The 21,443-nt window shown below is 40.9% G+C and overlaps 1 protein-coding gene across 1 annotated transcript in view; it reads left to right on the top strand.

Moving 5' to 3' along the window:
- The window catches only part of PKD1L1 (polycystin 1 like 1, transient receptor potential channel interacting), an 808,959-nt gene that overhangs the window by 145,835 nt on the left and 641,681 nt on the right, over positions 1 to 21,443 (top strand). Inside the window, exons 9-12 of the mRNA XM_073676922.1 lie at positions 1,142 to 1,395; positions 7,573 to 7,676; positions 13,868 to 14,017; positions 15,011 to 15,128. Coding sequence (XP_073533023.1) covers positions 1,142 to 1,395; positions 7,573 to 7,676; positions 13,868 to 14,017; positions 15,011 to 15,128 — 626 coding nt within the window. The remainder of the gene's footprint in view (positions 1 to 1,141; positions 1,396 to 7,572; positions 7,677 to 13,867; positions 14,018 to 15,010; positions 15,129 to 21,443) is intronic.

The following is a 21,443-nucleotide window of genomic DNA, read 5'->3' on the forward strand; positions in this document are numbered from 1 at the left end:
TCACTTCCTATGGTAATTAGTCCATCGCCATACCCCCACCAGAGACATGTTTTTCGTCAGCCCTTTCTCCGAACCAGCACAGCTCTGTGAGCCGCTGCTTTGGTAATCAGACGGCACAAAACTTACGGTGACCTCACTCAATGTTTTTTTCCCCAGTCCTGTCAGCACAGTTTTTACGCACACTGACAAATCTGCCAGTTCACTACTACACATATGTATACTTTTTGTGCCATTTTGGCATTATTACATTATACACACATATCGTTATTTTTTCTCTTTCCTCCCTCACTTTTTTTTTTGCTCTAAACCTGTATTCTTCTGTCTTCACTCTTGTACCAATCTGTTTGCCCCTCTCCCTCTCCCCTTATCTTGCACTGCTTTCTCCAGTAGCTCACACCATTAGTGCACTTGGTATACAGACCAAACATTCCAATTTTTCAAGAACGAGTTCAGTCCCCTTTCTTTTACACATATCAACATTTAATTCTGAAAACTGGTACAAACATATTTAAATTTTTTTTATTTATTATTTTATCAAGTACATTCATGCATTTCTTTTTTTATTTTTACTATTATATATTTTGTTTTATTCTACTTGTAATCTTTGTATCTGCTACAATGATGTGGTATCATATTACCGCAAAGGTTCGTTGCGTTTTTTATAATACATTGTCTATATATTCCCGCACTTTTTGAGTCGTATCTTATCATTGTGGTTTTGTCCTGATGAAGAGGTTTGAAAACCTTGAAACGCGTTGACAAAATAAACCACATTCATGCTTCACCTTCATGTGTGATCGTATATTTGAACCATTGGGCATCGCGGACTCTTTACCACCGTATTCCTCATTTATTGCAACAGATCTTCTTGGTGGTCCTGCAGCAGCCTTTACATGCTTCTATAGGAGTTGTGACTGTCACATCCCTATCAGGTGAGCGTACCTGTAATATTTTATACCACTTGGTTATCAGATAAGACCCTATTTGCGCTTTTTGTCTTTCCAGTTTGATTTACAACTTAAACGCTAACTGAACTGTAAACCTTGGTAATTTTTTACAAGTTACGGATATATCTCTATTCTATAAATATCTACAGAACCAGTCAAAACATTTTTTTTAATAAACCTTTCTTCATTTTCAGACCAGGTTGCTTGGGATAAAGATTATGTCTACACTTGGACTTTTGCGAGCAATGTATCATATTCGTCTGGAAGTCCCCTGATAAATGTTACTTGTACAAAGTTAGGAATACAATCAGTCAGGCTTACTGTAACTAATTATGTATCAACTATAAAGTGTTATATGGAGTATAATGTTGTAAAGCATGAAATTGCTCAAAGGTTTAGTCACCCTCCAAATGCTCAGCTTCAGGAACCTGTTGTGTTCTTATTTAAGGTAAGTTAACCTCTTATAAGGAAAACATGTTAATGCATTTCAGTTTTATCATAGGGGGAGACTTACGTAGGCTGACGTTTCGTACATCAATCTTAAACTGTTTTAAGCTGAGGTAAAATGCACCATATGTATTAATAAATTTGTCACGCCTTTAGTAGACCATGTGCCAAGCATGTAAATCTACATCTGGTATGAGCAGGCAGAGATTTTCATTACAATCAGTGCCAATTTCTGGTGAAAATAATGTACTAATGCATCTAGTGGACCTTTAGTAGCCCTATCACCTCCTGCTTAACCTCACTAATTTTCTTATCAATTATGAAAAATGTCAAGAGGAAAAACTTGCAAATGTTACAGCTAATTGGGCATGCTACCCAATTTGCTACTTTTTTATGTCTTAAAGCTGGAACATAAATCTCCCTATTGTTTCTACTACATTTATTTTGTTATATACAGTGGCATGTAAAAGTTTGGGCACCCCCGGTCAAAATTATTGTTATTGTAAGCAGTTAAGCAAGTTGAAGATGAAATGATCTCTAAAAGGCCAAAAGTTAAAGATGACACATTTCCTTTGTATTTTAGACTATATGTAATTTATATATATATATAAAATATATATAATTTCATCTTTTACATTTTAAAAATGACAGAAAGAAACATGGGCCAATGCAAAAGTTTGGGCACCCGGCATAGTGATATTGTAAAACCTTCAGTTTGCCTTTTGAGGTAGTCTATTGTGGATTTTGACTTGTATTTAGGATCATTATCCATTTCTAGAAGCCATCCTCTTTTCAGCTACTGCTTTTTTACAGATATTGTTATGTTTGCACCAAGAATTTGTTGTAATTTCATTGAATCTATTCTTCCCTCTATCCTTGAAATGTTCCCTGTGCCATTGGCTGCCACACAACCCCAAACCATAATTGATCTACCCCTATGCTTAATGGTTGGCGAGATGTTCTTTTCCTGAAATTCTGTGCCCTAATTTCTCCAGGTAATAGGAAAGACGATGATCCACCTCCACAGACTCCAATAATAAAAACAAATGTCTTTTATTTAGAATTTTTTAAAAATATCCAGATAGCGATAATGTAACTCCAGCTGGTGGAAAAACAATAATAGAAGGGAAAACAGAGGGGCACCAAGGAGGGGTGTGCTATCAGACGCTTTTCGAGCGAAGACCGCTCTTAAACTTGGTATGAATAAGTGTCAGACATAAGGGGAGGGAGCCTTCTTATGCTGGCACTAATCAAGAAAGGTGCTGCAGGTGTGTAACAACCCAAGATTGCAAAGAAAAAAGAAATACAATTTTTTGTAAGAGTGGAGAAGTAAAAAGCAAAGGGAATTTTTAAAAACGAGAATGAGACACCAAGTCAGTAATGTAGCATGAACTCTTTTCTATAATTTAAGCCTGAGGGAATTCTAGTATCCAATACAAAAATCCAAAACGCCTCCCTATTTCTGAGAGTATTTTGTCTGTCTCCGCTACGGATGTGGCGGGGAACATGTTCTATAGCATAAGCTAATAGGCCTTTAGTGCATTTATTATGACAATTGATAAAATGTCTGGAAGCACCAGACATACTACGATTAGATTGATGGGAAATATCATATAAATGTTCCCTCAGGCGTACTTTGAATTTCCTAGTAGTTGATCCGATATATTTTAGATTACAAATTGTGCACTCAGTCATGTAAATAACATAATCAGTGTTACAATTCAGAAACCCTTTTATTGATATACAGTACAGACCAAAAGTTTGGACACACCTTCTCATTTAAAGATTTTTCTGTATTTTCATGACTATAAAAATTGTACATTCACACTGAAGGCATCAAAACTATGAATTAACACATGTGGAATTATATACTTAACAAAAAAGTGTGAAACAACTGAAAATATGTCTTATATTCTAGGTTCTTCAAAGTAGCCACCTTTTGCTTTGATGACCGCTTTGCACACTCTTGGCATTCTCTTGATGAGCTTCAAGAGGTAGTCACCGGAAATGGTCTTCCAACAATCTTGAAGGAGTTCCCAGAGATGCTTAGCACTTGTTGGCCCTTTTGCCTTCACTCTGCGGTACAGCTCGCCCCAAACCATCTAGATTGGGTTCAGGTCTGGTGACTGTGGAGGCCAGGTCATCTGGCGTAGCACCCCATCACTCTCCTTCTTGGTCAAATAGCCCTTACACAGTCTGGAGGTGTGTTTGGGGTCATTGTCCTGTTGAAAAATAAATGATGGTCCAACTAAACGCAAACCGGATGGAATTGCATGCCGCTGCAAGATGCTGTGGTAGCCATGGTCTTTCAGTATGTCTTCAATTTTTAATAAATCTCCAACAGTGTCACCAGCAAAGCACCCCCACACCATCACACCTCCTCCTCCATGCTTCATGGTGGGAACCAGGCATGTAGAGTCCATCCGTTCAACTTTTCTGCGTCGCACAAAGACACGGTGGTTGGAACCAAAGATCTCAAATTTGGACTCATCAGACCAAAGCACAGATTTCCACTGCTCTAATGTCCATTCCTTGCGGGGTTTTTTTAGCCAAAACTAGTCTCTTCTGCTTGTTGCCTGTCCTTAGCAGTGGTTTCCTAGCAGCTATTTTACCATGAAGGCCTGCTGCACAAAGTCTCCTCTTAACAGTTGTTGAAGAGATGTGTCTGCTGCTAGAACTCTGTGTGGCATTGACCTGGTCTCTAATCTGAGCTGCTGTTAACCTGCGATTTCTGAGGCTGGTGACTCGGATAAACTTATCCTCAGAAGCAGAGGTGACTCTTGGTCTTCCTTTCCTGGGGCGGTCCTCATGTGAGCCAGTTTCTTTGTAGCACTTGATGGTTTTTGCAACTGCACTTGGGGACACTTTCAAAGTTTTCCCAATTTTTCGCACTGACTGACCTTCATTTCTTAAATTAATGATGGCCACTCGTTTTTATTTACTTAGCTGCTTTTTTCTTGCCATAATACAAATTCTAACAGTTTATTCAGTAGGACTATCAGCTGTGAATCCACCAGACTTCTGCACAACACAACTGATGGTCCCAACCCCATTTATAAGGCAAGAAATCCCACTTAATAAACCTGACAGGGCACACCTGTGAAGTGAAAACCATTTCCGTTGACTACCTCTTGAAGCTCATCAAGAGAATGCCAAGAGTGTGCAAAGCAGTCATCAAAGCAAAAGGTGGCTACTTTGAAGAACCTAGAATATAAGACATATTTTCAGTTGTTTCACACTTTTTTGTTAAGTATATAATTCCACATGTGTTAATTCATAGTTTTGATGCCTTCGGTGTGAATGTACAATTTTCATAGTCATGAAAATACAGAAAAATCTTTAAATGAGAAGGTGTGTCCAAACTTTTGGTCTGTACTGTACCTGGGAATTATTTTCATCCGTAAATGTTAATTTTTTTTATGAAACCAGACATGATTTGCAGTTTGTGAAACCACACTTATGGTAGCCACTAGTTCATAGCCAGTTACCAGTCGTTTTGATGGGCTTTCCTCTGTATAAACTTGGAGAGATTTTGTTGCCTATTGTTGGTGCTCTATGTGGAACTACCCTAATTCCGTCCTTTAATATTGCATCCATGACTGAATCCTCTTTCAGAATATCTATGTTGCGTTTTACTATATTAGATATTGCAGAAAAATGAGTGTTATAGGTGAGAACTAATGTTGGAATATTAGAGCTGGTGTTGTTGTGGTGGTTCCTTTTAGTAATGAGATTGCTTCTAGATTTACTATCTACTATTTTTCTTGTTCTATCTAAGGTCCATTTTGGATAATTTCTACATGATAGTCTAGAATTAATGGTGGTACAGTCTTTTGAAAAAGAAATGGAGTCACTACAATTCCTCCTAACTCTAGTAATTTCTCCTACTGGAATGGCTTTTAGGACATGGGGTGGGTGAAAACTGTGCGCATGCAAAATTGTATTCCCTGATGTGGGTTTCGTGAATGTTTTAGAAGTGATTAGTTCATTATTTTGGCCATTTAGTTGTAAATCCAAAAAAGTAATAGAGTTACAGTTGGTGGTGTCTGTAGATCGTAAATTAAATTCATTATTATTCAAATACGATATAAATTCTGGAATGTCATCCATGTTGCCCCCCCCCCAAACCATTAAAATATCATCAATAAATTTTACAATTATTTTTTTTTTCTTTGCAATCTTGGGTTGTTACACACCTGCAGCACCTTTCTTGATTAGTGCCAGCATAAGAAGGGTTCCTCCCCTTATGTCTGACACTTATTCCTACCAAGTTTAAGAGCTGTCTTCGCTCGAAACGCGTCTGGTAGCGCACCTCTCCTTGGTGCCCCTGTGTTTTCCCTTCTATTATTGTTCTTCCACCAGCTGGAGTTACATTATTGCTATCTGGATATTTTTAAAAAATTCTAAATAAAAGACATTTGTTTTTATTGTTGGAGTCTTTGGAGGTGGATCATCATCTTTCCTATTACCTGTCCACTGATCGCAAGCAGCAGCGCTGATCACGGATCCCGGAGACACCCAGCTGGTTCATGGAGGTGAGCTGTTTTTTTTTCTTTTCCCTTTCCATTTCCTAATTTCTCCACACATACCGTTGATCATTGTGGCCAAAGAGTTCTATTTTAACCTCATCTGTCCACAGGACTTGTTTCCAAAATGCATCAGGCTTGTTTAGATTTTATGGTGAGGATGTAGGATAGGTTTTCTTCTGATGACTCTTCCATGAAGGCCATACTTGTACTGGTGTCCCTGAACAGTAGAATAATGTACCACAACTCCAGAGTCCTTCAGGTCTTTGTAGTCAAGCGGAAGTTCTGGTTTGCCTGTCTAGCAATCCTATGAGCAGCTCTTACTGAAATTTTGCTTGGTCTTCCAGACCTTATCTTGACCTCCACTGTTCCTGTTAACTGCCCTTTCTTAATTACATTTCAAACTGAGGAAAAGGCAACTTGAAAATGCTTGCTATCTTCTTATAGCCTTTTCCTGCAATGTGGGCCTCCACCATTTTCATTTTTCGGAGAGCTAGACAGCTGCTTAGAAAAACCCATGGCTGCTGTGTTTTGGAACAAGGTTAGGGGAGGCTGGGTTTTTATAAAGCTGGGAAAATTGCATCACCTAACGGCCTTTCCTAACGATGATAGTAAATAAGCCATACCCCTAACAGGCTAATTAAGGTCTGAAAGCTTGGTCAAAGTTATCTGAGTACACAAATCTCCAAGGGTGCCCATTTTCCTTTTTGTAATTTTTAAAATGTTAAAGATGAATAAATTATATATATATATAATTCTTTTTTATTTATTATTTTTTTTGCCTAAAATACAACGGAGATGTGTCATCTTTAACTTAAGGCCTTCTAGAGGTCATTTCATCTTCGGCTTGCTTAACTATTCATTCAGTAATAGGGGTGCCCAACTTTTACATGTCACTGTACATACACAGCCATTCTTTGTACACTGTATGACAGATAAACTTGACTTTTGCTATGTAGGGATTATGAGTGAAACCAAATCTTAAAGGGAATCTGTCCGTAGGATCCACCCTCCTGAGCCGTCTATATGGGCGTGCAGGTCATAGGAAACTGAATGTCTTAATCCAGGCAAATCTACATTTTTCTTATATCTAAATGAACTGTTCCAGGCAATGGGCCGGACACTGATCTGCATGAGAATCTGCCTCCAGAGATTATTTTACATGAAGGGGGAGTTACCAGTGTGATGTGTAATGGCCGCTTTCTGCTCTCCTGATCTCACTGCAGAGCTGTGTGTGATTATACCTGACACATCTGCAGGTTCCTCTCAGCTTCAGCTTCCATCTCACAGGGAGACAGAGTTGTAATATTGTTGCAATACAGCAGGGCTCAGAGAGCTGCAAAAATGTTTTGCAAGAACACAAAGTTTATTTCTACTGTTCTGTGTTACATGTCTCACACTGGTAATGCCCACTTTTATTTAAAATAAGCTCTAAAGACAGATTCTCCTGCAGATCAGTGTCCGACTCATAGCCCTGAACAGCTCATTTACCTATCAGAAAAATGTAGATTTCTCTACAATAAGACATTGGATCACAGATATCAAGGTACCATTCTATCCTATGACCTACGTGCCCATATAGACGGCTTAGGAGAGATGATCCTACTGACAGAATTCCAAGCATTTACTCTGTATCTTCTATCTTTTATTAGACTCCACTTAGCAAATTACTCTTACCAAAAGATGAAAGGATAACATTTAATTTTGGTGATAATACAAGTATCCACTTGACTGGATCTTATTTTGAAAAGTACAGGTATGTATGAAATAAAAAATTAAGTATGAGTTGTCAACTAAGCACTTGTCATATGAAATATTGATTTTACCACTTGTAGTTAAAAGGATCCTGTTACCAGGTTTTCCCAATATAAATTATGGCCACCACCTCTAAGGCCTCTTTTACAGTATTCTAGTAAGCTGTTTATACAGCATGTCCCCAATCTCCTCGGCATAGCACAAAAAATACCTTTTATTATCCTCCCTATACATTGCTGTTTGATCTGATGGACTTGTTTCGGTACCTAGAATACTGTAAAAGAGGCTGTCACGCACGTGGATTGTGGACCCACTGCGCCACGATCTGGACTATGGAGGGGTTTCGCTAGAGCTCCTGATGGTGGAGTTAGGCTTGAGCTGCAGGTGGCTGCCAGGTACCACTCCAAGTGCAGTCCCCGATACTGCGGCAGCTGACCCCAAGGGTCTGGATCACAGACATAGACTTGGAGCTCAAGGCGAGACCGGATACTAATGTAGGTTCAGACAGCATGGATCCTGTAACACTTGATAGGACAAAAACTGGTGCAAGTTCAGACAGTTTTGGATCCTGGAACCCTAGACAGGATGGACACTGGTGCAAGTTCAGACAGTGTGGATCCCAGAGCACTTTAAAGGACGTTCAGTGCCGGAGCTGCTTCAGTTTCAGGTATCGCCAGAGTGTCTTCAGGCTCAAGTACCGCCGGAGCAGCTTCAGGTTCAGGTACCACCGGAGTGGATTCAGGTTCAGGTAAAACAGGCAACAGGAGCAGGTTCAGCATTAGACAACACGGGTCTCAGGGACAGGTTCACGTTCAGACTAAGCGGGATGTACAACAAGATCAGGATCTAACAGAATAAGTTCAGGGATAGGTTCAGGGACCTGACAACTAACTAGCAGGATGAAACTCAAGCTAACACTAAAGAGGGCATTGTACAGGCACCTCTCTAAAGAGGAGCGAGCTTTAAATACCTGATGCCTCCCAGTTATTGGGTAGGGGCATTTCCAAAGTGCGCTTGCGGCCTCTTTAAGAATTGGGGAGCGCGTGCGCCGCTGGGACACCTGCACAACATACACAGGCCCAGGGAACCAGGAAGCTGTGCAGGCAGGGGAGACACCGCCGAGTGGCTGGGGCAGTTAGAATGTCGGCGTCCCTATCGGGAGGAGGGAGGATGAACATGTAGGGGCTCTGGCATTATTGTTACACAGGCCTTAAAGGTGGTTGCCATACTTTATATTGGGAAATAGGTTCTCTTTAAATACAACCTATTGCAAAATAACTAATATCTGTGGACAGATGTTTTGCACTACATATTTTTAAGCAGAGTAAATATACACCTTTTTGCAATTTTGAGGAGTATTTTTAATCAAGGAGGAGTATGTAATTTGCAGTCAGTCAAGTTTTTTGTACACAGCTTAATATTAAAAAACCTCCTGATATATGCAGGGAAAATGGCTCCAAGCATTAAAAGGGTTTTCCACTTTCAGGATTTTCACCAACAGTGGTGTGAAAAAGTGTTTGCTCCTCTTCCTGATTTCTTATTCTTTTGCATGTTTGTCACAGTTAAATGCTTCAGATCACAAAACAAATTTAAAATTTTAGGCAGATAACACAAACACAAAATGCAGTTTTTAAATGAAGGTCTTTATTATTAAGGGAAATAGAAATCCAAACCTACAGGGTCCTGTTTGAAAAAGTGATTGCCCCCTAAACCTAATAACTAGTTGGGCCACACTTAGCAGCAACAACAGCAATCAAGTGTTTGCGATAACTGGCAATGAGTCTGTTACAACGCTCTGGAGGAATTTTGGCCACTCATCTTTGCAAAATTGTAATTCAGCCACATTGGAGGGTTTCCGAGCATGAACCGCCTGTTTAAGGGCATGCCACAGCATCTCAATTGGATTAAGGTCATGACTTTGACTAGGCCACAGGGACAGGTAAAATGGTCTGAGTTGAGTGGAAGATGGATGGTGTGAAATACAGGGATATTCTGGAGCAAAACCTGTTTGCCTGTGTCTGATTAGAGACTAGAACGGTGGTTCACCTTCCAAAAAGACAATGGCCCAAAGCATACTACTAAAGCAACACTCGAGTGGTTTAAGGGGAAACGTGTTAATGTTTTGGAGTGGCCTAGTCAAAGCCTAGAGATTAACCCAATTGAGAATCTGAGGCCAGACTTGAAGATTGCTGTTCACCAGAGGAAACCATCTGACTTGAAGAGCTGGAGCAGTTTTGCATTGAGGAATTGGCAATTTATCCAAAGTGACTTGCAGCTGTAATTGCCTCACAAGGAGACTCTACAAAGTACTGACTTTAGGGGGGTGAATAGTTATGCACACTGAAGTTTTCAGTTATCTTGTCCTATTTGTTATTTGTTTCACAATAAAAATAAAACCAAATGTTCACAGTTGTTGGCATGCTTTTTACATGAACTGATGCAAACCCTCAAAAAACTGTGAAATTCCAGGTTGGGATTTAGCAAAACACAAAAAATTGCAAGGGGGTGAATACTTTCACAAGCCACTGTATAAGTCACAAGTCTATCTGAAAGCTTGTAAAGAGTAGAGCAGCTGTTACTTCTTTTTGTGCCAATTATGTACAATGGCAACCATATTTAGTGAAGTAGGGTGTGAAAGAAAAACAAGAAACCTCTGGGCACTGCTAGAAAAGAAGGTGTGCAATAGGTAGATGTATGGTTACCTCATTGAGATACTGCCTGATGAAGGCTCCTGTTCTGTGCTGAAACCCATTCACACCTGCAAGGGAAAATAGTGGTGACCTCTGACCCTATTACTTCTGAGATAATTTACACCTGCAAGCACGTAAATAAAGACTGCTGCAACCTCTGACCCTTGCACCGGTGATGGCCTTTAGCACACAGAAGATCTTTTTGATGGTTAGGAATATCTTTATATATTTTCACAAGCTCCAGGATCCTGATGGATTATCCATTGTTCTGGTGATTGATGCAGTTTTTTTGAACATTAGGCTATGAATTCTTTCTGCATTGTAGCAGAGTCTGACCAATGTTGTAAGCAAGATAAATGTAATAGCACATTGAAATGAGCCGATAATCACAAATGGTTGTTGTTGATTATCAGCCAATATAAACATGCCACTTGTCACGAGAAGCTGAAGAAGTAAAACGTTCATTTTTTGTGTGACTGGATTGTTTATATCAGCAAATAAAATCAGTATTATCAGCAGTACATCACCTAGTGTAAACTAAGGATGTTCTGCTCATGAACAGAACGATCTCATTGACAATTATTGAGTTCCCATCATTTCTCATTGGCTTGGCTAAACTGGCCAGTAAATGAGCAATCACTGACTTGTATATAGCAGGTCTGCACTCATTACTAGATGAAAATCAACATAAATATAATGCTTAGACGCTCAAAACAGAATGGAATACACATTCAGTATCTACACAAAACTAAAGTCAGTTGTTCTTATTGTCTGTTCACGGGTCTCATAAGATAGATGTATCCATTAAAACTACCTTGGATGGGTGTCAGCTCCTAAGCAATACGCAGCTTCCACACTGTCAGGAATGGTAGCACTTTGAACACAGCATCAAAGCGCTGCACGCAGGTGAAGCCGCATTCTATCCATTGCACTGGCAGAATTTCTCTTGCGGAGACTAGGGTTTCCACAAGAGAAATAGACATGCTGCGGTCTGTGAAGACGCACCGCATGTCCGTCTCCGCGGGTAAGCTGCAGGAGCACAGGAATGCATAGTGGGCATGGGATTTCTATAAATCCCATCCACTTTATAAGATGCTGCATTTTTTTGTGCAGCGAAAAGACGCAAAGTCAAAAACTCACCTAACACTCATCGTAGGGACTTAACGCTTACCAAGCCCTCAATGCTGTGAACTGTGACCTTCTACATAAAACGCTCAAAGTCAAGAGCCACAGTTAAACCCTTCAATTCTAATATTTACAAATTTAAAATCAATAACATAATACAGAACAGTTACCTCTATCCAATTGTTGGTGTCCAATGCTACACAACACACCAAAACTTCTGCCACTAGATTCATAAAAATTGCATACCAAACCCTAAATAATGTGAACTATACACTACTGCAAATAGCACTCAAACTCAGATTCCATGTTTAACTCCTGAAAACAATATCACGTCCATGTACGTAATTGCAGGTGTTATCGCGTGTGGGTAGGGATGAGGAGATGAGGGCCCGTAGATCAGAGGTATCCAATATTGACCATTGACCTTGTCACTTTTGCACATGGATTTCTCCAGAATCTCTGAATCTTTTGATGATGCTATGTACTGTAAATGGTGGGATATTCAAAGTCTTTGCAATTTTATGTTGAGGTACATTTTTCTGAAATTATTACACAAGTTTTAGACTCAGCTGTTCACAGATTGGTTAACCTCTTACCATCTTTGCTTCTGAGAGACACTGCCTTTCTAACATGCTGTTTTTATGCACAGTCATGTGACTTAGTTGAAAATTGACCCTCCAGTTGCTTTTCAATAGTACCACTTACTTTTCTTGCCTTTTGTTAAAACTGCCCCAACTTTTTTAAGACGTGTTGCTGTCATCAATTTTTTAAATTAGTTAACTTTTTTCAAATAAAATTGAGTTTTTGAGTTTTTGTCTTTTGCTCCCCTTCTTCTCAGAGCCATAGCCTTTTTATTTTTCGGTCAATATGGCCATGTGAGAGCTTACTTTTTGCGGGACAAGTTGTACTTTTAAACGCCATTACTAGTTGTACCATATCGTGTACTGAAAAACTGGAAAAAATTCCAAGTGCGGTGAAATTGCAAAAAAAAATGCAGTTGATTTTTGGTTTTTATTCTTTCACATTCACTGAATGCTAAAACTGACCTGACATTATTATTCTCCAGGTCATTACGAGTTTGTAGATACCAAACATGTATAGGTTCTTTTTTAGTTAAGTTGTGAAAAAAAATTCCAAAGTTTGCTAAAAAAAAAAAAAAAAAGGCACCATTTTCCAAGACTCGTAGCAGATCCATTTTTTGGGATCTGGGGCTAGGTGAGAGCTTATTTTTTGCGCGCTGGGCTGACATTTTTATTGATACCATTTTGTGGTAAATCTGATGTTTTGATCGCCCGTTATTGCATTTTATTGCAAAGTTGCGGCGACCATAAAAAAAATCGAATTCTGGTGTTTGGAATTTTTTTCTCGTTACGTCGTTTACCAATCGGATTAATTATTTTTTTATATTGATAGATCGGGCGATTTTGAAATCAGCGATACCAAATTTGTGTATGTGGGGTTTATTTTTTATTATTTTATTTTGAATGGGGCAAAAGGGGGGTGATTTAAACTTTTATATTTTTTTTATTTTTTTAATATTTTGAAAAACATTTTTTTTTACACTTTTTGCATGCTTCAATAGTCGCCATAGGAGACTAGAAGCAGCAACTGTCCGATCGCCTCTGCTACATAGAGGTGATCAGTAGATCACCTCTATGTAGCAGAAATGCTCCTGTGCTATGAGCGCCGACCACTAGGTGGCGCTCATAGCGATCAGCACATGACAATCACTGGGGTCTGCTGCAGACCCAGGGTTGCCATGACCACCCATCGGTGACCCACGATCACGTGACGGGGTCACCGATGGGCGGGGTAAGTGACGCACTTCCGGCGCGGCGCTGTTAAATGCCGCTGTCAGAGGTTGACAGCGGCATTTAACATGTTAACAGCCGCGGGTGGATCGCAATTCCACCCGCGGCTGTTGTGGGCACATGTCAGCTGTATAAATCAGCTAACATGTGCCCGGTTCAGTGTGGGCTCAGCGCCGGAGCCCCCCGCTGAACCAGCTTTTCCGACTTTGTGGTACTATTACTGACCAGGACTTCTGATATGTGTTCTATGATCTGTTGTCAGTAGAATATGGCTATAACAGATTTCCAAATCATTGCATTCTTGTTTTATGCTTGAAATTGGGGCTGTAGATTTTATCCATTTATGTAAACTACATAGTTTGATTTGGACTTCAGGAAATATTTTTTCATTAATGTGTAACTGTTGACTGTTGTCATAATTTCCTAAATGTATGAATACAAATGTATAAAGAATACAACATTTACAAAAAGGTTTTACTCATCAAAGGGAAAATGTAAATTTTAGTTATCCCGAAATATACATTTTTTTCTGCTGTTAACCTATTCAATATGGATTTCTGCATTAGGATGAATTTAACACATAGCTATAAAAAAGCTGGTCTCTACAAGCCTACCTTAATTATGGAGAAAACCGCTATGGAATTCTCTTCACTTATACTGATTCAACAACCCCTACAACATTTAATACTCTATGGACCTGCTGTACATTCTTTAAGGTATGTATAATAAGAAAGAAGTATAGTAAAAAATTTAAGAAAATACTAAAATATTTAGATTTGAGAGTCCTCAGTGGTTGATACCTTTTAATGGCTAACTGAAAAGATGGTAACAGATTGCAAACTTTTGAGACTACTCAGACCTCTTCATCAGGCTAGTAGTCTGAGGCTAGTAGATAGTCTTCAAGAGGCCTGAGTAGTCTCGAAAGCTTGCAACTAGTGATGAGCGAGTATGTTCTGTTAACCCTTTTGCCGAGTATGCTCGGTCCGAGCACCGAGTAGTTACAGCTGCTCGGTGTTATGTTTGAATCACTCCCGTGTGCATGATTTGCAACTGTTTGATAGCTTTAGTACATGTAAGGAATGTCTATTTCTTACACATTCCTCACATGTATTAAAGTTGTCAAACAGTCGCAAATCATGCACATGGGAATGATTCAAACATAACACCGAGCAGCTGTAACTACTCGGTGCTCGGCCCGAGAATACTCGCCGAAAGGGTTAACAGAACATACTCGCTCATCACTGCTTGCAGCCTGTTACCATCTCTTCAGTTAGCCATTAAAATGTATCAACCACTGAGGACTCTCAAATCTAAATATTTTTCTATCTACTGGCTAACACGGTACAAAATATATATATATATATATATATATATATATATATTTTTTTTTTTTTTCCTGTAATAAAATATTATAATCTCATGGTTCATATCCATAGGTATAACTTTTATCACAAGTATCAAGTACTACCTTTTATGTATACTCTAGGTTCTGGGTTCAGGCCCTATTTATTTTCTGTAGTACAGGGTTATCTTATAAGAGACATTAAATTAATGAATATTAGATCAATTATAAGATGGGATATGCTACAAATTTCTACAATTAATCTTTGCGACAGTGTTGTCAATGTATTGTTTTAATAAATTATAAAATTACTTAATTCAGTATAAACTGTATAATTTTTTCTGTTTGTTTTTCTTTTTTTCTTAAGCCTTGATACTCCATCACTTTTAACCTATATTGCTACAACTAACAGTGGTTCCAAATCCGTGTATCGTTGGTTCTTCTCAGATGGTAAAGCCAATAAAACAATAATTGGTAAACCCAAGGTAATCTAATTTGTCTACAATATCAATTTATAGGGGTTTTCCGGAGGTCAAAAATTTTTTAGTCTATATCCCTATCTATTTGATTCCGTAACCTAAACTAATTTCTAATATGTGTGCATTAAAAATTTCCCACTGTTTCCTAACTACACTATCTAACAGCTATTGTACTTTTTTTTCTCTACTTCATGTGGGATGATGCTTCATTTGAGAACCCTAGTTCATGCTGGGATACTCAAATGAAGTGCCATCAGAGCAGGAGGCAGAGGCTGCGATCACTGTCACAGCCTCTGCCTTCTCCCTGAAACAAAGTGTCATCAGTGATGCTGGTTTCATATGCCTCATCCTTGTCCCTTTCCTGATATAATGTGCCCCATCCTGGACCCCTTCATGATATAATGTGGCCCATCCTGGTACCCTTCTTGGTATAATGTCTCCATTCTCGGCCCCCTGAGCATATAATGTTTCCCATACTGGGCCCATTCATCTTATAATGTCCTCCCATTCTGCGCCCTTGGATCGTATAATGTGCTCCATCCTGGGCCCCTTCTTAGTATAAGGCTTTCATCTTCTCCAACACACAACCAAAATAAATGATTATTCTTATCCTCCTTCGCTCCCACGCCACGCCACGCGGCGTCCTCTTTTATAGCTGGCACAGGAGCCGGCAACTGACTTCGGCAAGCACGTCATAGCGCATGACGTCACTGCCATGCGCTGTCAATCACGAGCACGCCAAGGTTGGTGACCGGCCTCGGACGCACAGCCAGCTGAGATAGTCGTTGTTGCTGGCGCCCCCCCCACCTTTGGGCCTCGGTGCAGCTGTACTGACTGCACAGGTGATATGTCTGCCGCTGCTGGAAGACCTCAGGGCGTTTTCAGGCAATTAGGGGCTTTGCAGTAGTGTGATTTGTGTCAAATTGTTTTGCTGTGAATCAAAATTTTGGGAATTCAAATTTCAAAATATTTGATCACCTCTACTTTCAATAAATTCATTCTGCGTAGGCCAGGTCAATGTCAAAAATGTATTTAGGGTTGGTCAGATTTTCCATAAGTGAATTGAAATGGTAACTAATAATTAAGTTTCACATCCAAAAATTCCAACTCTTCCCCGAGTTGTAGATTTTCTCCAATTACCAGTACAAGTTTGAATCCTTGTGTACATAAATGGGAAGTTTTGATAGCTTTAAACATACTGAGACAGTCTTTTATATATGCTGTCTACACAAAATATGTTAGAATGGTGCATGGTGTATGATGAATTTGGCACAACTAGCTCGTCAAGTTAGATGCTTTCTCTGATTTATCCCTTCTTTTGACTGACATACTCTACACCAGAATTTTGCTTCAAGAAATACTGTTACTAAGGCCGCGGCCCCACTATCAGTATCTGGTCAGTATTCGGTCAGTATTTTTTCTCAGGAGTGGGAGCCAAAACCAGGTGAAGAACAATCAAAGCAATGATAATAGAAACAAGTCACCAATTCTGCATTTATCACCCACTCCTGGTTTTGTCTCCCACTCCTGAGAAAAAATACTGACCGAATACTGACCAAATACTGATAGTGGTGCCGTGGCCTAAATCTGATATTCTGCTCTAAAGCTACAGCTCTATTTTACTGGACACTTCAAACTGTCCAGTGAGTCTTAAAAAAGTGGCCTGGAATAATTCTGACTAGTGTTGAGCATTCCGATACTGAAATATCGGGTATCGGCCGATATTCGCGGTATCGGAATTCCGATACTTAATTCCGATACTTTTACAATATCGAATACCGGAATCGGAAGTTCCCATAATGCCTGCGCTCTGCAGTGTCTCTGAAGGATGACAAGCTGGATGGCAGCGCTCAGCTGAGATCCAGCCTGTCATCAGAATGCCATCCCAGCATGGGAGAATTCTCCTGATTGTTTAAAAGCCGGCGCGCGGTAAAAAGCCGCCGGCTTTTAAACAATCACACAGCCCCATACTGCTTCCCCGCAGCCTCCCACCCCGATCCTCCGCTCCACTCGCCACCTCCCATCCCGATCGTAAGTTAGGACCGGGCGGGGAGCGCAGCACCAAGGAGCGGGGAGCGAAGGACCCGGGCGGGGAAGCCGGCAGTGAAAAGACTTCACCGCCGGCTTTCCCGTTCTGTGCTGCGCTTTCCCACCGGTTATTTCAAATGAACAGCTGAGGTATCAGGTGATGCCGATCAGCTGTTCATTTGAAGTCGCCGCGGTGCCCTCAGAGGATTCATGTGAGTTCATGCTTGACTGCATGAACTGAAATGAAATTTCCCACGGTCGCACAGGTCAGCCACACCTCCCAGACCGGTCATGATTGGTGTGTGTGGGTGTCTGTGCGGGTGTGCGCGGTGTGTGGGGTGTCTGTGCGGTGTCTGCGGGTGTGTGCGGTGTCTGTGCGGTGTGTGCGGTGTCTGTGCGGTGTCTGTGCGATGTCTGCGAGTGTGTGCGGTGTCTGTGCGATGTCTGCGCGATGTCTGCGGGTGTGTGCGGTGTCTGTGCGATGTCTGGGAGCGTGTGCGTGCAGGCAGACATAGGCCGATGTGACACTACTACTCCCATCGGCCTATGTCTGTCCCCCGTCCACTCGTGCCAGCAGGATCAGCTCGATGGGAGCAGTAGTTCCCATCAGCCTGATCCTGCTATTTAAATTGCCCTACTGTGTCCCCAATAAATTTTAAATACATGTCATTGGTGACCAGTGGTTACCTACAATAAATTAGTTCATACATTACCTGTCCCCGCCGATCGCCACCTAAAATAAAGTAAAAAATAAAAAACTACACCTATACTCACCTAGACACCTAATTCCCCGAAGCCATCGATCTCCTGTAATAAAATATAAAATAATAAACCACAACCTTATCCTTACCCCTCAGTAGTAGTCCACGAGTGTCCCACGATGATCTCCAGTTCAGAGCAGCCACATAGAATGTGACCGCTCTGAACCGCTGCCGCCGCTAGAATGATGGGGCCGTAAAGCAGCCCCGTCATTGCATAAGCGGGTTCGCCGGAGTTCAGGCAGCGCTGCTCCGGTCAGCTCCTTTACGGCCCTGCTGTATCGTGAGAAATTCCCACGGTACAGCAGTGCCGTAAAGGAGGTCTCCGGAGCTGCGCTGCCTGAATGCACTCCGGTGACCTCAGTCAGTGGCTCCCTCTGCCGGGAGCGGACGTGTTCCCGGCAGCGTGAGCTTACAGCAGCCATGCACAGCTGTCACATCTCCAGATGTGACAGCTGTGCATGGGAGATCAGCGCAGGAACGTGGACAGGTAACTATTTTTTTTTAGTAAACTAAGAATTAAATAAAATGGTGTGTTTTATTTCAAATAAATTATTTTTTTCTGGGTGTAGTGTGTGTTTTCTTTTTAACACTTTGTAGGTTAGTAATGGGGGTGTCTTATAGACGCCCATCATTACTAACCTGGGCTTCATGGCAGCTGGCGCTGACATGAACCCCAGCCCCATTACCCCCTGCCACCGCACCAGGGCAGCGTGGAAGAGCGAGGCTAAGTGCCAGAATTGGCGCATCCTATGGATGCGCCATTTCTGGGGCGGCTGACGGCTGGTGTTTCTAGCCTGGGAGGGGGCCAATATTCATGGCACCCTTCCTGGGCTATTAATATCAGCCCCCAGCTGTCTGCCTAGCCTTTGCTAGCTATTAAAATAGGGGGGACCCCACGTCATTTTTTTTGGGTGGTCCCCCATTTTAATAGCTAGTAAAGGCCAGGTATTCAGCTGGGGGCTGATATTAGTAGTCTGGGAAGCTCCGTGGGTATTACCCCCTTCCCAGGCTTCAAACATCTGCCCCAGCCGTCTGCTTAACCTCCGCTAGAGACTAAAATTATGGGGCATCCCACGCCAATTTTTTTTTTAAATAAATCCTTTATTTTAACACTAAATGACATTTGAGGAGTTAATAAAGATGCAGTCCCTAAATTATTATTTATTTTTTAATTAATTTTTCCCAAAAATTTTGACGTGGGCTTTGCCATATTTTTGTATGCCAGCCAGGTACAGCATCCAGCTTCTATGAATGCGCCATTTTCTGGGGGGGCTGCGGACTGCAATTTGCAGTGGGGGGGGGCCCAGAAAGCTTGGGTCTCCCTGCGCTGCAGATTCCATCCCCCAGCTGCCTAGTTGTACCTGGCTGGACACAAAAATAGGGAGAAGCCCCACGTATTTTTTTTTTAAATTATTTAATGAAATATTTTTTTTAAAAAAGGGCTTCCCGATATTGTTGTGTCCGGCCAGGTACAAATAGGCAGCTGGTGGTTGGGGGCAGCCCGTTCCTGCCTGCTGTACCTGGCTGGACACAAATATAGTGCGAAGCCCCACGTCAATTTTTTTTAAATTATTTCAGGAAATAATTTAATAGCTAGTAAAGGCTAAGTATTCCGCTGGGGGCTGATATTAGCAGCCTGGGAAGCTCCGTGGGTATTACCCCCTTCCCAGGCTTCAAACATCTGCCCCAGCCGTCTGCTTAACCTCCGCTAGAGACTAAAATTAAGGGGAACCCCACGCCAATTTTTTTTTAAATAAATCCTTTATTTTAACACTAAATGACAAGTACAGTAAGCAACACTGTCACTGTACTTCTTATATATGTGACTGACATGTTTCTATCTATCTAATCTATGTATGATTTTCTATTCCTTCTATTCTAAATTGTCGGGTACAGATGCTGAATTGCCGGCCGGCTTTCTTAAAGAGACTGTGCATTAAAACACTATTATTTTTTTAAATAAATCCTTTACACTAAATGACAAGTACAGTAAGCAACACTGTCACTGTACTTCATATATATGTGACTGACATGTTTCTATCTATCTAATCTATGTGTGAAGCTCTATTCTGTCTGTTATAAATTGTCGGGTACCGCTGCTGAATTGCCGGCCGACTTTTTTAAAGAGACGGTGCATGAAAACACTAATATTTTTTTTAATAAATCCTTTGCACTAAATGACAAGTACATTAAGCAACACTGTGACTGTACTTCATATATATGTGACTGACATGTTTCTATCTATCTAATCTATGTGTGAAGCTCTATTCTTTCTGTTGTAAATTGTCGGGTACCGGTGTATGCGCTGATGAATTGCCGGCTTTTCGCATAATACATTCTACATTATTCTTAGTTGTTTTACTTCATGTAGAATTAACCTACAAGGAAAGAAAGGGTTTATTTTCATTCCGATATTTCTGTCCCATTGACTTGCATTGGTTTCCGGTATCGGAATCGGCGATATCCGATACTTTTTGAGTATCGGTCCGATCCAATCCGATACGATATTTCCTGATATCGGAAGGTATCGCTCAACACTAATTCTGACACATTTTTCTTAGTAAACTTTTTTTTAACCTTTGAATTCACAATTTAGAAGGTTCAAACTATACCTCTGCGTCTGTGCAGAATAAGTGCAGTCTGCGAAAAAGTTTACTTCCAATTCTATATTTCACAAACCACTTACGTTTATTTAAAGAAGACTGCCTGATATACAGTTAGGTTCCAGAAATATTTGGTCAGTGACCGAATCTTCATGATTTGGGCTCTGCATGCCATTATTTTGGATTTCAAATGAAACAACTGAAATGCAATTAAAGTGTAGACTTTTAAGTTTATTTAAAGAAATTCAACAAAAATATTCTTTGAAATGTTTAGGAATTGCAACCGGTTTTCTACAAAGCCTCCTCATTTCCGATTTCTGGGGCTCAAAAGTAATTAGACAAATTAACTTCACCATAAATAAAATATTCATTGTTAATACTTTGTAGAGAATCCTTTGCAGGCAATGGCTGCTTGAAGTCTGGAGGCCATGGATGTCACCAAACGCTGGATTTCCTTCTTTGTGATGCTTTGCCAGGCCTTTACTGCAGCTGACTTCAGTTGTTGCTTGTTTGTGGGTTCTGCCTTAATTAACCCCTTTATGACGTGTGGCATACTAGAACGACACACGTCATATCCCCCTGTTTGGTGCAGGCTCCGGCGCTGAGCCCGCACCTTTCCGGGCACATGTCAGCTGATCTATACAGCTGAGAATGGGCCCGCAACAGCCGGGGGTGAAATCACGATCCACCAGCGGCTGTTTACTAGTTAAATGCCACTGTCATTCTCTGACAGCGGCATGTAACTCGCGCTTCCTTGAAGAGCTGCATTGGCATTGGGGCATATAAAATGCCCCAATGTATTTAAATGGTGGAAATAAGTGTTTTTGTAATTACCATCTGTTGTGCGTCTTGTCTATGAGCGGCGCTATTGCTGACCGCTCACAGGCATCACGTGACCCCCGGCTGCAGCCTCCTCTGACATCAGCTGA

Source organism: Phyllobates terribilis, unplaced genomic scaffold, assembly GCF_046119375.1.
Source record: "Phyllobates terribilis strain yellow unplaced genomic scaffold, ASM4611937v1 Scaffold_4__5_contigs__length_816908805, whole genome shotgun sequence".
NCBI lineage: Eukaryota > Metazoa > Chordata > Amphibia > Anura > Dendrobatidae > Phyllobates > Phyllobates terribilis.